This window comes from Triplophysa rosa, linkage group LG19 (assembly GCF_024868665.1).
Source record: "Triplophysa rosa linkage group LG19, Trosa_1v2, whole genome shotgun sequence".
NCBI lineage: Eukaryota > Metazoa > Chordata > Actinopteri > Cypriniformes > Nemacheilidae > Triplophysa > Triplophysa rosa.
Genome location: NC_079908.1, coordinates 18,814,673 through 18,833,057, shown reverse-complemented (window position 1 = coordinate 18,833,057; position 18,385 = coordinate 18,814,673). Strand labels below are relative to the sequence as shown.

Genomic DNA, 18,385 nt, shown 5'->3' with positions numbered 1-18,385 from the left:
AATATCTAATCATATTAATGCCAAAACTATTTGGGGCGTGTTTTTCCCCATAAATAATATTTAGGTTAATTTAGTCTTTTTACATTCACATTATATTACATTTTGTTATATCACTTAATTTCTCAAGTTCAAAACACTAGACACAAGAAACTGTAAGAGGTAGAATATGCAGCTTTAATGAAAAAATATGCACAACCACAAACAGGATTCTTGTTGTTAATGTAAATACATTACTATTATTTATAAAAGAAACATGTCATCTGTGGTGAGTTTTGTTAAATAAATGCACGGAAAAGGCAAATATAGCAGCCAAATACGTTTTGTTTTGTTAATCAGTGCAGGACACTATTACTTCCAATAAAAATGTATGAATATGTGAAGATAAATAAAAGATGAAGTTTCAACTGGACTATGGAGTTTTACAAAAAGGTAGATTTCCAGTCCTGTGGAGATAGAGGAAGGGCTGCGCCAAACCACCTAGCACAAAACAAACATGACCAACACTCCAGAGCCTTCCATTAAGCTTACATGTCAGAACAAAGTTGAAAGTTACCACCACATAAACAAAATATGTCAATGTCATACTTATTATGATTATTAGAATGATATTAAACGCTTTTCTCTTCATGTGATTTTCGTTCTCTCTCTCTCTCCCTCTCTCTCCTGGTCCTGACTGCTTCAGAGCTCTGAGAACAGCCGAACAACAAAACAACTGAACTGAAAAAGTGAGCAAACCATGACACAAGCCAAAGCACATGAACAGATAAAACAAAGATGAAGTTACACTCAAAACGGAAAACACACAAGAAGACAGAATTACTATCCAGATAACAGGGGAAAATGTCACTTTATATCTGAGAGGTTTGTACTTCAGAAAGGTTACAGGATGCACCACAGCCAGGTAACGCTCCACACAGATCAGACACTGAAACAGAGGACGGCCAGTCATGGAAAAGCCCACTAGAAATCTTACAAGCATCCAGAGATTTGTATACGTGTTACTCAGAAGAGACACAAAAGACTGTAAACAGAGAACAATCTCACAAACAAATAGGCTGAGGCTGAAGAACTCGGATGCGATTCCATTTGCTCCTCCTGAGACAATAAGCCACATCACATAGGAGTTTGTGGGAAGCCCGAGAAGGATGCTGATGAACCATCCAGCAGTGTTAAATTGGAAGGCTGATGAAGTGTCATTTGTTGTGGTGTTGGTGGACAAAAAATTTATGGAAATATCCATTTCCCTGCTTTCTTTTCAAAACCTGCTATAAAAACAAACAGTTTCAAGACACTATATGTGTATCTTACAGTAAAGTGATGCGTATGGCGGTGAGTGAAACCATGAGCATTAATAGAATTATAATCTCAAAATTATTAATGACTGTCGGTTTATGACTGCACGTGCATATATTTCACAATCTACAAAATAATGTCTAATGGTTAAAGAGAAATGATTCACCTGTGGTGTGAGGGCTATTGCAGTATTCCTATGAACTGCAGGGGTCTCATACAGTAGCATGCCAATTTATGGAACATCAAATAAATGACATGCAAATTAAAAGCAATAAAAACAGCACCTGCTGCCAACACTGAATAAAAAATAGAGATGTGTGGCCAGTGTATTCATTTTTCATTGTTCTGATTGATTACCTGTTAATGTGTTAATATAATAATAATAAATAAATAATAAAAACATGTCATGGGTTTATTTGTCATTTATTGTCATAATTATAAACCGCACATTCCTAGTTCAACTTAGTATTCAAATGTATGTTAAAACCCGAATGTTAAGTAACATGCTACTTTACGAAGCATAAAACAATCATAAATCCTTGCTTCAGTAGGCTACTGTAGCTTTTGGGGCAGTTTTGAATTCACCATCACCTACAAAAAAAGTATGAGTGTGTTAATGGTGAGTTTACTATTAATACAGTTTAAAATAGCATTTATTCGTTTTACTGTTCATCATTATTCTCAGTACCTACACTGAGATACTCTGGCTCTCCCTAGAGGCGAGCCTCACACTTTAAAAACATTTGTGAACATTTATATAACATTTTTTACCCTTGACTATTGTGCAAAAGGTAAACAACACTGGTCCAGAAGCACTGCACTTCCTGTTTCAGTTATTTAACACTTACACAAATGTTAGAACAAAGTAAGACAAACCGAAACATTTTTAAGACTTAATTATGTTTGTGAAAAAATTACAAATTGAAACAGGAAGTTCTTCTGGACCATTGTTTGGTGTTGAAGTTGCTTTCGTGTCAAAAGCAAGAGTCATACTACTTGACCTCATATGCTTATAGTGACATTCAATATTGATCGGCAAGTGTGTCTTTTAATTTTGCATAAATCTTTTGCCATGTCATAATTTGTCTAGGGTAGTCATCCTCAATTGGAGGATCCGGACCTCTGCTTCGTTTCATCCGGACCGCGAGACATAGCCTAATAAACCATTAAACATTTGACTATTTCGGTTGTTTAAGTTGAGCCGCGCGTCTACACAAGGCGGAATCACACATCACGCGCCATAAAGAATATTTATATAATTGATCTGTTGCCGCTATATGATCTAATAACATCTTTATCAAGCGCCAAACGCGCTTCATTTTAACAGGTTCCGGTCCGCGCGCGATGCTTCTCTCCCGCCAAAGAAGCGCCGCATGAAGAGCAGAGCAGACACGTGCTTACTTTAACAACAATAGTGCAGACACGCAGAGCAGGTAAATGCACACACAACAGTAAACAAAACGCAGCAATTTTAAAGTATTTGTATCTGTCAGTCTGTTTACGTTTGCTATATGTCTCCAACCTTTCGACCAGATTTGTGATATTTTATGAACCGTAACGTTTTTATCTACATTTAGCTTTAGCATTATTGATCAGCATGTAAACCTTTGTGACCCAGGCTAAATTCTCATAATCTAATTAATTATTAGATACGCATCAAAGATTAATTTCAAGTATTAAATTCAATCTTTAAAATGGCATTATTCAGTCAATATTGAAGATGTTGTCGTTATATTTTCACAGAATATTCTGTAGGATGATTTTATGTAGGAAACGGTAAAAAGACTTTTGCTGGGTTTTCACAAGCATGGTCACATTTTTGCAATGTTCTAATTGGGAATTTTTTAAAAGACGTTCTGGTATGAATGCCACGGAAAGGCTAATTAAAAGTAAATTTGTTTTCTGTTTATGATGAGAGCAGTTTGATTGTTACATTACATTTGCTGTTTTGTATGTTGTCCATAGTTTTTTTTATTTACAAATATTAATGACTTCTATTAACAGGACATTCCCCTATAGCTGCAGAGCCTACATACATACATACTGTGGATATCAAATATAAAATAAATGGCCTGATAAAAGATCATATCTTATATATATATATATATATCCAAGTGGGCTAAATATTTATTTATTTTCAAGAAACATTGTTTGGACCTCCGTTTGGAAGAAAATATAAAGACCAAACCATCTGGAACTTTAATTGTATACCTGGTGGGCACCAGAATCCCCAGCAGACCTTAGGTCTCAAAAATTCCAATTAAAGACTTGGTTATTTGTTACACCAGTTCTGTGTTTGATAAACATCTTTGTATGGAACATTTGCGGATAGCCTATTTAAATGTTATGTTCTCACTAATCTGTGAGTGTTTAGAACATGCAAATAAAATGCATCGAGATATGACCCCTCTCGATTACATAGACATGCAAATTGGCTCAAAACAACACTGGCTTTCAGTAGAACTTGCCATTTAAAAGCCTATAATGAAATCTGCAGTGTTGTGGGCACTGTAAACTGATGCTTCTGTCTGAAGGACAGAAGTTATTAGCATAATAGATGTTTGACTACCGTTTGGCTAAATATGGAATGCAATTAGAAGAAATGGTTTATTTAATTATTCCCTGCGATAAAAGCGATAAAAATCAAATACACCTACGCACATTTTTGCAATAGTACAGTATGATGGGACAAATGAGATGTGTGGTGTGATGTCTGCTATGTTAAAAAAATTACAGAAATATCATAAAAACGCTTATGATCACAAAAATATCACCCAAGTACCGCTGGAAAGTCGGAAGTCATTTGATTTTAATTCAGGAATAATTGTGGAAGTATTAAGTCAAGTTGTTTGCTAATCTTATTTTTATTTGTAGTGAACATGAACATTATTTGTAATCTGTTAAATACACATTTAATCATATTTAAATCATCATATGTAAAAACATGCTTAAATAGTTAGCTGACTATTTCTGAAACCATTATTTTTCAATTTTTAAGGTGAATGAAAGGTGATGGTGAATGGAGTTATTGACATTTCATGAAGTTCAGTTTCCCTACTCTGTAGAGAAAGAGAACAGGCGGTAGCAAACCACCCAATGAAAAACAAGCTATGCTAAGAGAAAACATTTGCTGAGGATTTTGACTTAGACTCACAAAAAGCAGCACTGATATAATGAAGGGTATATATATAATCAGCATGGTCACAGTAGTTATAAAAATGAGATAAAACGCCCTTCGCTTCATGTGATTTTCTTCCTCTTACTCTTTCGCTCTCTCTCCAGGACCCGACTGCTTCAGAGCTCTGAGAACAGCCAAACAACAATACAACTGGATGGAGAGGAAAAAGAAGATCTGTGCCAATATAAAACCAAAGTATATATGGATGTGGATTTGCAACAAGAACATCATAACCATAACCCCACTGGAGGCAAACGTTGCCACCCAGACACCAACGGTGCACATCACTTTATATCTGAAAGGTTTAAACTTCAGAAAGGTTACAGGATAAACCACCGCCAGGTAACGCTCGACACAGATCAGACACTGAAACAGAGGACGACCAGTGATGGGTAGTCCTTGTAAAAAAACAATAACAGTTAAGAGACTCTGAGAGGTGTCATAAAAAATATATAAAAGCGATTTCATACACAAGATGATCTCACAGACAGAGAGTTGGAGACTGTAGATTTCTGACACGAGGCCGTTCGCGGTTCTTATGGCAATAAGCCATATCACATAGAAGTTGGCAGGAAGACCAAAGACCACACAGACGATATCTACCACTCTGAACATGTCAAAAGGTTTCCCCGCGGTGCCATTTGAATAGGGGTAATGAGAAGAATTCGATATATGAGTGGAGGAGATCTCACTTGAGATGTTCATCTCTTCCCTGTGTGCCGTCAAAGACAGAACTGTGATCTGTAATGGAGAAATACAGGGAAATGTTGGTCCACCCAAACAAAGGACAATACAGTGTCAACCAAACTCTATTCTCAATAGCAATGCGTATTATGGCAGCAACATATTATTTTTAGAATGTATATTTAGAAAACACTGTACTTTTTAAATGATTAAATACTGTGTTGTCGAAGTTGACAAGTTCCTTTGAATGCTTTTTATTGGTTAGATATTTGCAAAACCCCAGTGACAAACATAAAGCGTGAATAATGATGATTTATGGCAAAAATAAAAACGACAAAATATAGATACGAGGTTTCAGAAGGACAGCAGCGATATTTAAATAATGCTCAAAATGATACTGATTAAATATAAAAAATACATCAACAAACCATTCATGAAAAAGAAAGCATTTAAAGTAAATTAAAATGTCCAATAGACACACAGTTAGGCTGTGTGTCTATTGTCAAGCCCTAAACCCTATTTTAGAAAAACATAGAAAATAAATCCGCTCATTACCTGTCTTGAAGTCTACCGTTACAGAATGATTAATGTAATCATAAAAAAGTTGTAGTCACCTATATAAACTAACTGCATTCCCACATGATTTGACTTAAAATGGGATGCAACGTGTACTTTTTATTTGGAGCCCTTATATGCAAATACATCAAATGATACCATGTTTGGTAAATAAAGATACAGTGGTTTTTTTTATGTAACCTATTCAGTATGAGATTAAAGACCCTTCTGGTGAAAAACAGGCTGAAGTCTCATAATCATTGAATCTTTAATTAAGAGACAAGCAATAAAGTTTGGTTTGAGCCATTCATTTCTCTATGATTTTAATGGCCTCACTGAGTCAATATTAAAGATAATGAGAATCACAAAAAATGACTAGCTGGGTTTTTACTAGTGGTGGGAATCGTTTGGTCTCTCACGATTCGATTCTTAAGCCTTGTTCAGACAGCCAGAGACTTTGTCGCTGTGTGTCGCTTGTCTCTTGCTATGAAATCGTTTGAAGGCATTCCTAGCTTTGGTTGTCCTAGTAACAGTGTCGTGATTCTGCCTCATCTTGTCATGTCTTTCTTGATCTTGTGGCAGAATCACGGCAGGATCCCTTGTTATGTGTGGAGAGATTCATTTTGACCCTTTCGGCCTTCAATACTCTCTCCGGTCCTTGGCTGTATTCCCGCCCTTTTGTATCCCTCGTTATTGGTTGTAAATTAGTTCATGCCCCACACCCGTTCCCCTTTGATTTGTCCCTTTATTTAATGCCCCTGTGTTCTCTGTCTTGTGTCGGATCATTGCACTGTGTTGTGTTTGGCGTGTGGGTGAGTTCGCGTCGTGTTAGTAAGTCTAGTTTATTGTGTTGCTATGTGATGTGTTATTAGTCTAGTCCTGTTAGTTTAGTTAATCTTGTTCTTGTTCCCCTGTTTTGTTATGTTACTACCACGTGGGTCTTAGTTTTGTATTTTGTTATTATTATTAAAAGTCTAGTTTACCCCTTACCCTGTCTGCACTTGGGTCCTGTATCCGTGTCTCTCACCCCCGTTCATGACAAACAGTTTGAACAAACCCTCCAGTAACCGACGAGAGACGGATGACGTGACCTCCACTGCTTTGCTCCTATTGGTAGTCGATCACAATTGAACATTTCTCAACTTTTGTCGCTTGACTCCCGTCGCTGGATACGCCCACTTTCTGTCGCCAACGGTCACTGTCGCTCGTGTCGCCGGAAGTCGCCAGCTCTCCATTGAAATGAATGAGATCGTGTCGCTCTGCCGCTGCTAGTTTCTGGATGTCTGAATGGGGCTTTAGGGTCACGATTCAATTCAGAATCGATTCTTGTACTAATTAGCATATTTAAGATGTCATCGCGTCACGTTGCGCTCAGAGTCAGACTAGTGTTGGTACTTTGGCTTCACTGTCACGTATTGTATTTTAATACAACTGAGTGCCCAATAAAGCCATTCTCATTGACGCATTCTGCGGTCAGACATTAAAACAAATACATAATAGCACTTATTAGTGCTGTATGTTAAACGAATTGCCACATCGTATGACAAAATCATCATACACACATACATTAAAAGAGCGGTTAGTGTATTAGTCCAGTGCAGAGCACCCAGCGCGTCTGTCTGGCTAACAAACTGTGCATATTTACTGAAGTATGTTCATGTTCTTAGTCAGCTGCGGTATAGTAAATTGAATGCGCTGTTTCTCCCTGCAGCTCACTCAAAAAATCTTTTTTTTTCTCCCACCCCTAATTTTTACAGGCAGGGTCACGTATAGTTCATCTGTACACACAGACACATTGTTCTTATTTTAGATTTACAAGTAAATCATGCATAATTGTTTTGAATATTAAACCCATATGAGTTGTTTACATTAAAAGTGAAGTTATTTAATGAAAAGTATTTTTCACCAGAGCACACGTGATTAAACATGAGAAGAACTGGAACACAGCTACTTATGATAGTAAAGGTCTTGGACACTTGCCACGCATTATAAAAGTTATTACATCTGTAGAAAGTCCCCACAATGTATAAAAGTAAACGCGCGTGTGTGCACGTGCAAAACTTGTATAATCAAGAATGGAAATGTATATGTTGGAATGGTTTATCTCAAGGATTAATGTTTCCGAAAAATAGGGATTACATGGATCAGACATGATATATGAGATGGCTCTTTGTTCCACACTGATGTCAGCAAATGACCATAATGAAAATTGGTGTGTTTATATAAAAACAAAGATGCTGGTTTTATTTGTAAAACAAATGATCACCTAATCCATTTACCTCTGTTGTAAAGGAGTACAGATGTGTTTTTTTGTGTTTAAAATAAGGAACAAGTATTTCAGTGACATGACAGAGATCAGTGGGTGAAGCTAGACACGTGCGGCCCAAACCACATCATGAATATGGGATTAAATGAAATCGTTTGAGAAATTTACGAAAAAGAAAATTTTATTTCAAAAAAATATTAAACCAGGTTTTAATCTAAAATCCAGAATAAAACATGGTCTTATACTTGGGTCATCCCACCGGACCACCAGCGCAGACAGAACTTTGTTCTGTCAGAATGGGCTTTTCGGTTATGCCTTGCCCCATAGATTTCCATTGAAAATGCATTACTTTAATATGGTTTTTAAATTGCTTTTAATAAAATTTAACATGTATTGAACTTTAAGTAAAAATAAAAAGCTCATTTGGTCAAGTTATCAGAAGCACAGTTTTTATTGGCTAGATACTGTACAGAATACAGCATTAAAAAAGTCCATTTCAAAACATCCTTGTATTAATTCATGTCACTTTTAGAATTTATTTATTATCAGTAAAATAATGGCGATTTTAGAAATGATCTTCATTATCCTAACTGTGCGTCTTTTGTGGTTGCGAAACAATTTGGAGTATCAATATGTAGAGTCACAGGTGTGTGTTCACAGAGATTTTACAATCGATGTAAGTCGTCCAGTCATCAGCTTTTTTCTATTATTACTTTGATAATTAAAGTAGATTTACTAACATTTGATAAAGGGCGGTTTCCGCACCCTGTAAATAAATAAAAGAGGCTGCACCAAACCAGCAAAAAGAAAGCAAACATACTAATAGTGTCGAATATGTCACCTAATTCAGTAAAACTCCTCTCAAGGAATGATGCAGTAATATAGGGAGCAACTGTGGTCACAGCAGTTATGAGAATGAGATAAAATGCTCTTCTCTTCATGTGGTTTTCCTCCTCTCTCTCTCTCTCTCTCTCTCTCTCTCTCCTGGTCCTGACTGCTTCAGAGCTCTGAGAACAGCCAAACAACAAAACAACTGGATGGAGAGGAAGACAAAAAACTGCCCTACCCAAGAAAAAAAGTACATTCGACTGAAAACAAAGAACAAAGTCATAAAATTGGATTTTTTTGGATTGGATTTGAAATTCCAAGTCTTTAATTTGTTGCTGAATGTTACTGCTCCTAAAGCAATATGATTAAACAATCAAAAACTGATAAAATTTGCTCTGTGACTGACAAAATTTGACAATTAAAAAGTCATATAAGAGTAAAACAGTAATCACCTGTAATTTGCCTTAGCAGTGACATGTTTTGTAGGGATGATGCATCTAGCACATGTTTCTCTTACATCCATTCTAAAATTCTGAGTTCTGTATTAGTTTAAGTGACATCATGGTGCATTTCAACAAAAAAAGGGACAAAGTCATAATTTATTACTATTTACAAAAGCCCTTCAGGGTCCAAATGAAAACAGCAGGACTTTGTGTTATAACCACCTGCTTTCATAACATGTAGTATTGTCATGGAATCAGCAGGGGGCAGTCAAGCTCATATCATGCACCTGGTCAATTCTCATCACAATTATGTTCATGGATGCATTTGATTGTTTGATTGAGCTAATAAATAATGCAGCTGTATTCAATGGCAGTTCTTACATTTTTTATTTTATTTTTATTATCATTTGAACACAGCCCTTTACCACCTGGCAATGTCCAGAATGTGTGCAATATTATAAATATGAATAATAATCAAAATACAGAAAAAATAAATGTGCCCAAACCGTTGTATTAAAAGATACAACAGAATTTTGAGATGAACAAAGCCTCAACTAAAGATATAAACATGTCATATAATAACATAACTAGTCTCAAAAGTTTAAATTGGTATGGTAGACTTGAACGTCAGTGTATATACCAAGTAAGAAGTAATGAATTCTTCAGAAAATCTTTTTTGAGAGGATCCAAACTCTGATGGAGCCCACCCTCCTGTGGAATTACAGTGTATTTATAGAAAATATAAAACTCGTTTGACAGTATGTGTTATCATTAAATACATTAAATGTTATGATAAGGCAGAGTTCAGATGCAGGTGGTGGTCAGTGAGCCTCATTACAGTCTGTAGCGATGCAATATTTGTATTATTCTCCTAATCGATGGCAGAAACAAATTCACAGTGAACAGTGATATCGTCCACATCACTTCTGTGATGCATACATTAGACTACAATAAAATATTTTTAATGTGGAAAAAAAAGAGTTTGTTATCTGAAGAGTAAATGGACAGTCAGTGGACCAGTTTTCAGTAGGCTGAATGAATTTGTCAAATATGTCTAAAGCTGTATAAGCACTATTTAGAGTTACTCGAAAAGAAAAATAGCTCTCAGAAAATTTCTGAGTAACACTAGAAACACACTTATGGAACAATGCAGCTCTACATACAACATTATAGTTTCACTGTCAGATTTAGATTGTCATTCATTAACAACTATTTTCTGCTATTTGTTAAGCTTTTTCTTCATTCCACTTTTTTTCTTTGAGATTCAATTCAATTTTTATTTATATATTTCACAATGTGCATTGTTCCAAAGCAGCTTTACAGGAGCAAATAAGAAAAACACAGAAAGGTAAAACACAGCACAGTGCATGGTGTTTATAGACCAAGCAAGATCATTATAATAAATAATATCTAATAAATAAATGAATAAATAAATAAATGCAGTCTCCCGGTGAGCAAGCCAACACTGCACTGCTGTGGCGAGGAACCCGAACTCCAATGATGAATAATGGAGAAAACAAAAACCTCGGGAGAAACCGGGCTCAGCCGGGAGATTCTTGTCAGTTCTGCCATTTTGTATTTTGGTTAAAACTCACCGCAGATTATTTACTTTTTGCATGATCATCCAGAGACCTTGGACCAAAAAATAGTCTTCATTTGAATTGTTTTACACAAGCCAATGATTTATTTATTTTTTGTTTATTTGTTTCGCCACAATTGGACTATTCTATGCCTATATTTTGAGTGCACTATATACTGTAGATATTAACTTGATTTTGAGTGTATACATGGTGTATATTTGGATGAACTGGAGTGCTTTATTTTCTCTTTAAATTTTAAACCTGTGCAGGTGTTGGCAATATCAGAAGGACATTTTCATGCTAAACATATAAATCAGAGATGCCTGACAGCTTTATGGCACCACCTGCCAGTTAACTCAAACTACAAAGCAATTGTTTTTATTGGGAAAAGCAAACAGCTTGATTGATGTGTTATGATATTCCTGCACCACATGAATTCAATTTGCCACTTAAACTTATAATAAGAACTCGTACATCATATCATTATCACTGTATATCAAATTATCTTTCTGTACATCATAGAAAAACAAATTAACTTTTAAGCTACTCAACATTTAGGATGTTTTCCTATGTAAAATATCAATCAATCAGGCCCCCAAGTTTTGAGAACTTGTAATTCATTTGCATATTTTTTTGTTAAGAGGTGATGTGTTCATGCATTTATTGTGATCCACATTTTGTTATGCTGTGTAACCTCGAGTTAACAATTCAGTTGTTTTCAATGGTGTTAAATTGTATTCAAAGGTGTTAAAGAACCAATTAATTTACAACCAAACAATGTCACCTTACCTTCGATTAATGTATAATTTGCAAATAGAACATTTCAGTTTTCAATGTATGGCAATATTTATTAGAAAGTTTACAATAAATAAATAATGTTTAATAAAATAATATATGTATATGATAAAAATAATAAAACAGTATAAACGTACAACGCAAATTATAATACAGAACATAACACTTGAGATGACTATAAAGGTTAGAGATATGAAAGTTTATGAAATATGTATATTTACAAGAAACGGATGCCATGGCCAATTTTGTGTTTTATTTGGAACAAAAACAGTACAGTTTTCCAACCCTGTGCAGATAAAGAACAGGTTGCACAAAAGAGCTCAAAATAAAACAAGAAAGACTAATAAACCAGCAAATAGGAATATCCTGTTGCGCCAGAACAGTGAGGAATCCCGTGATAATATAAGGTACAAACATTATTACCATGTTTATATTGGCTATTAAAATGATGTAAAACGCTCTTTTCTTCATGTGGTTTTCCTCCTCTCTCTTTCTCCCTCTCTCTCCTGGTCCTGACTGCTTCAGAGCTCTGAGAACAGCCACACAACAGTACAACTGAATTGGGAGAAGGAGAAGAAAGAGAATTGAGAAAGCCCATACATATACATTCGGTTCTAATAATATGAATGTGACCATTCTTCCCAAACAAGATGCAAGACTAATGATCCAGACAGCGGCGGAACAGATCACTCGATATCTGAAAGGTTTGTACTTCAGAAAGGTTACAGGATGAACCACCGCCAGGTAACGCTCCACACACATCAGACACTGAAACAGGGGACGGATAGTCATTACTAGTGCTTGTAAAACCCGTTGTAATATAGTAAGACATGGAAACTTTAGTAACAGCAGGTAAACCAAACAATGCAGACAGTAAATCATCTCACAAACTGTCAGATTGAAGTTGTAGAGCTCTAATGCAATTCCTCTTCCTGTGACAATAAGACACAAAACATAGGAGTGCGCTGGAAGTCCGAGCAGTAGATGGACACATAGAAAACAAGTTTTGAGATTCCAGGATAACAACTCTTGAGATGTGAGATTTGCAGAAGGACAAGCCTCAGATGAGGCGACGGTTCCCGTGGAGATGTTCATCTGCTTCAATTGACTCAATCTACTGAAGATAAACACAAGCATCTATTTTAGTAAAATACATCATATCATGAAAAAGATTAATGATCGATACATTTACATTACATTTACTTTTATCCAAAGCGACTTACAAGTAGGAGAGCATATACTATTTTGTTAACACGCTAAACAGTACTGTTGGTTTACATGGCCATGCTATAGGAGGATTAAAGCTGGAGTAAGCAAGGGAGAGAATGAACAATAAGATTTATTTATTTATTTATATTAGACACAAGACAGACAGTTATTGGTTAAAATCGTTGACGATTCAGTACATGTTGTTTAAAAGCAGCTTTACAAATCATGTCATACGGCTGTTTTCATACTGATCCATATACAACAATCAGATTGTAGATTTGATTGTTTGTTGGATTAGTATGAATTAGCTTTTAAAATCCACAGTAAGCAGCTGAAGTCGATTTTGGCGAGAAAAAACATCTTCATTACATGTTTAAATAGCGAAGGGATACAATCTTGAGAGGTTACAAAATCTGATGGAGCCCACCCTCATCTGGCATTACAACAGTGATATTGTTCACATCCATACAGCAACATAAAACAATTCAGTTTGGAAAAACTATCAAAGTAAAGAGTTTGTTACCTGAAGAGTAAATACTCTGTCGGTAGACTGCCTGGTTTTCAGCAGACTGACTGATTCTTTCATTAATCTAGACTAATATGAGCATCAATACAGAAACACGTGATGGTGTATGCAAACATTCACAGGACTCAAAAAGAAATATTGCTGAGAAATTCTTGTCAGCTATACATGTTTTGGACTAACATGGATTATTTGTTTGTTGAAAAAACGTTCTCTTTCAGCACGTCACAGCAGTTGATTTAAATTGAGCGTTATACTTAAGAGTTAGGATTTTATTCTGCTTTGTCCCGTGATAAAGGTACGTCATCACTTTGGATTTTATTTTTTTTGTTATTTATGTAGTGCTTTTCTGGGTACTCAAAGCGCTTTACATGGAAGGAGGAATCTCCTCAACCACCACCAATGTGCAGCATCCACCTGGATGATGCGACGACAGCCATGTGTCCCAGAACGCCCACCACACACCAGCTTATTGATGGAGAGGAGACTTATTTACCTTAGGTGATGTTTTTTTATGTTGTGTGCATTTGGGACTTTTTTAGAAAACAAACATGTTTTGTCAGTCAAATGGAATGCAAAAACTTTGAAGCTCAATATCTTAAAACTGCTCAGAATTCAAAGGTGGCGATGTGTTATGAGCTAAATGGACGGGGCATTTTCTATTTTCTAGGGGGGTCTATCTTTTTTAGATAGACTTCTGGATAGCACAAAACTCACATCATAACAAAAAATAATAAATTAATCTGAATTTATTAATAACAGTTAATAATAATATCATTACTTTCAAGTGAAATGTATTACACAGTTCAGTGTGGATCATCTGCTCAAATTGTTAAGTGTTAATTTCATAAAATTCACCTAAATATTCTATAGAAGGGCTCATACTTAGGCAAATAAATTAGCTACTGTCAGATATTATTTGATTTAAAAAATGAATATATTTAAACTATACTGTATAATATATTAAATATTGTATATGTGGCAGAATGATGCCCCAGTGGTAATTATAGGTTCGGCCTATTGGCTGCGCCTCGGAGAGTATATAAATAGCGGACACTTATGGAAGGCCATTAAGGTCATTTTCTGTGGCCGCTTACGTCACCGGAGCGCCGTTGCTGCTTGTTTTGTAGTGGAGAGTTGACACCCCATGGTGAGGACACGCTTTTTCTTCTCAATAGTTATCTCTTGTGTTTTTAGTGGCTAAGAGATATGTGTTTTGGCCATAAAGGGCTGCAGCAGGTTGGACTATTGCCCTTGGTGGCTCACTGCTGCATTATTATCTGGGGAACCGGTGTTCTGCCAATTTATGCATCCCTATCAAATTTTGCTACCTCCATACAAAACAGGACTAACCCCTCCCCCAACCCAACCCTTACACCTAAATAACCCCTCCCCCAACCCAATCACAACACGAGGGTAGCACAAATTTATGGGTAGCATAAATTGGCAGAACACCGGATGTGGACATGGTAGACGGTAAGCACGTTGTTTTAAACCGAGCTGATGTGGTTAGTTCCAATTAACTCTGCGCTAACATGTGCATCATATGCAGTTGATCCGTGTGCCGCCGATGACATTACCAAATAAACTGCTGTACGTTGAGTAGAACCCCGCTGTAGCGGCTCGGACGGCGTCGTGGTTGATAGTGGGTATGTATCTTGGCTGGGCATGGGTCAAGGGAGAATTCAATAACCATGTAACATCTTATTTTATGCTTTAGGGGTGTTGCGAGCTTCACGTCTGTGCGTTAACCTTGCTGCTTCATGCTCTCACCAGGGCGTTGCTGTTCTGTTTCCAGAGTGTCTGTTCCTGTGTGACGACTTTTAGTGTGGGTGTGTCACCCCGATCTTGTTGTCACTTGGTGAACTTGCTATAGGCGACCAACTCGTCTTAGTTATTAAAGGGATATTTTCTTTTTCCTTTTTTTGAGTGGGCCCTAGCCCCTTTGGTTTCGTTAAGTTTGTTTTGGTTATGTTTTTTTTATATTTTGGTTATATTGTGTTTGTGTAGAATCTGAGTTATTTACTTTCATTATTGTTTGGCTGCAACACCGGTAATGTTTCAGGTATATGGTTTACATTTCTTTTGATTTGTTTGCTTTATGCTGTCCTGGGGGAAATAGTGCTGAGTCTCTCAGCCCTTGAGACAAGGAACGAACCCAGCTTTCTAACGATCCCCCTGTGTCGTGGATCTGCCCCAGGCTACATTTTATATTAGATTAATTATTTTCTTTTGTTTATGGTTTAAGAGTGGTCGTTAAGTGGTCAGGTCCATCTTTTGCTGTGTTTTCTTGTTTTGTCAGGAACTGGGCACTGGGGGCAGACGAGTGGTCTTGCTGTGGTGGTGGTGCGTCCTTCCTACACTATGTGTTGTGCTCTTTATTAATACCAATTTGTACACATATTTGGGTGTGCATTACGATTGCTGTGATTGTCCATATTGGAGTGACTTGTTCTGATTAAAACTGCCCCTATTGGTAAGCCCAGTTCCCTGCTATGTACAATGGAGGCCTTCAAGACTACGGGTTGTTTTAAAAATGCTTTTTAATTGTTAATAAAGTTTATTTTGTATATTGACCTGGTGTCTCTGACTCTCATGGTGACTTGGACCTGTGTTTGCCTTTCGGGGTGTTTCTTTAGTTCCTTGGGTGAAACTCCCAGGGTGGCGTAATCGGAAAGAGATAATTAATGTGAGAGGGAAAACGTACTGGTTAGTCTGATTATCGTACTCCTTAGGTGCACCGTACCCTCGTATTGCCACACACATATAATATATACTAATATCTATATTATATATATAATAATATATATATATATATATTAAATTATACTATAAATATAGAAACATATTTATGAAGATTATTTATATTTATCCAAATACACATAAAATATCCAAATTAACATAAGAATAACCAAAGAATAGATTTAATAAATATGCAAACAATATATAATCCATTTGTACAGTAATTATTAAGGGGTTAATGTCGTTGATTGTTTTTAAATGAATCACATTTTATTTAGAACAGAGGCAGGAGAATTTCAGAAATCGCTGCAGATACAGAGCAGGTTGTATAAAAATAGCCAGCATAAAACAAATTAAACTTAATTCCCCCAATGGCTGAATATTATGTTCTGTCAGCATGCTAATAAATACTGATAAAACAAATGGAACGTAAACCACAACCATGTTAACAGTAGTTATGAGAATGAGATAAAACGCTCTTCTCTTCATGTGGTTTTCCTCCTCTCTCTCTCTCTCTCTCTCTCCTGGTCCTGACTGCTTCAGAGCTCTGAGAACAGCCAAACAACAAAACAACTGGATGGAGAGAAAGACGAGGAACTGCATTAAAATGAACCCTCTTAATAAGTTAAGTACCGTTGATATGTACATGATAAAGAAACATGAGCAAAAACTGATTAACCAAGCGACAGCAGAACACATGAGTCTGTATCTGAGAGGTTTGTACTTCAGAAAGGTTACAGGATGAACCACCGCCAGGTAACGCTCCACACACATCAGACACTGAAACAGAGGAAGACCGGTGAACATTTGTCCTAAGAAAAACCTTGTAAATGTTAGGAGACTTGAAACCCAGCATGACAGAACAGCAAACAGACAATTCAGAGAGATAACGATCTCACAAATGAAGAAATTGAGATTGAAAATGTCTGATGCAATTCCACTTCCTCTTCCTGTGACGATGAGCCACAAAACACAACCGTGTGTTGGAAAACCCAACAGAAAGTTGATGCCGTAAATGTAAATTTCGAGAGTGTTTTTACATCCAGTTGTAGAGTTTGTGGATGCTTCAGATGTGGTGATGTTCACTGCAGAGAAATTCATTTCCACCTTGTTTGTCTTCTCCACACAGAAGCTCACAAAATGTCTAATAGAGAAACAGGAGTAAAAAGCAAAGAATAAACATTCACATCTATATTTTGCATTTGCTTGACAATAAAAATAAAACGCCCAATTTTATATAACAAGTTTCACACATTAATCTGATAAAAGCAGTTACACAATCTACAGAAAAAGAAGAGGAGTTTGTCACCTGAAGAATAAAATGCAATCTTTCACTGTCTTTCAGAGCTGTTACAAGATATATATAATGCTTCCAAAGCCACACGTCACATATCAAAACCTATGCAAATTCTGAATACAGAAGCTTTTCGTTCTATAGAATTGATGTGTATTGGGATCATCTTTCTGTGTTTTTTTACCTGCAGGTGTTAGCATTAATAACCATTAATAACATTTTCATACCAATGAAATAAGTTAGAGACGTCTGACAGCTTTATGGCACCACCTGGTATGTAAATCTAAACTACAAAGCCTTTTTTTGGAGAAAAGCAAACATTGTAAATTTGACAAACAAAGCTATGAGATTTCTGCACCAAATTAGTGCCATTTGCCACCTAAACTACAGTTTATCTTAAATAAAGATCACTTATTGTTTGTACATTATAGGAAAAGACGTCTACTTTACATATAAATGTAAATAAGAGATGATCAGGGCCCATGTTGTAAGAAAAAACAAGCAAAGCTACACTGTTAAAAAAAATCTGTAAAAAAACGGTAAAAAGTCTGGCAGCAGAGTTTCCAGAGATTTTTCGTAAAATTACAGAAAAAAACTGTTTCACAAAATTACATGAAATAAACTAAAAATACAGTTCAATATTTTACGGTCAAATTGGTTAATTACAGTATAGCACTGTTGATAATTGCTCATGAAACTGTGTAAAAACAGATAAATTATATCAAAATACATTAAAAAGCAACTTATTTTCAGGGTAATCTCTGTAAATGTAAGAATTTTTAAGTAATTTTATTAAGCTTCTCTGTCAATCTACAAAGGAATTTACTTAAAAAAAAAAACATTTTAAATGTATAATAACTAAGAAACTACTAATAAAAAACAAATGTCTGTACATTTACCAGTTAATTAAAGATATATATATTATTAAAACACACCTAAAGTATTTCATTTTTTTTAGGTATGACAATTTTTAAGTGAAAGCGTTCTATAATTTA

General features: G+C 35.8%; 1 protein-coding gene across 1 annotated transcript; it reads right to left on the bottom strand.

Moving 5' to 3' along the window:
• Nucleotides 1-4,552: 4,552 nt before the first annotated feature.
• Nucleotides 4,553-12,717, bottom strand: LOC130569885 (somatostatin receptor type 1-like). The gene is made up of 4 exons (XM_057359782.1): nt 11,908-12,717; nt 4,975-5,212; nt 4,706-4,869; nt 4,553-4,621 (listed from the first exon to the last, which is right to left on the bottom strand). The coding sequence occupies exons 1-4, from the start codon at nt 12,715-12,717 to the stop codon at nt 4,553-4,555; spliced, it is 1,281 nt and encodes a 426-aa protein (XP_057215765.1).
• Between the last annotated feature and the right edge of the window lie 5,668 nt (nt 12,718-18,385).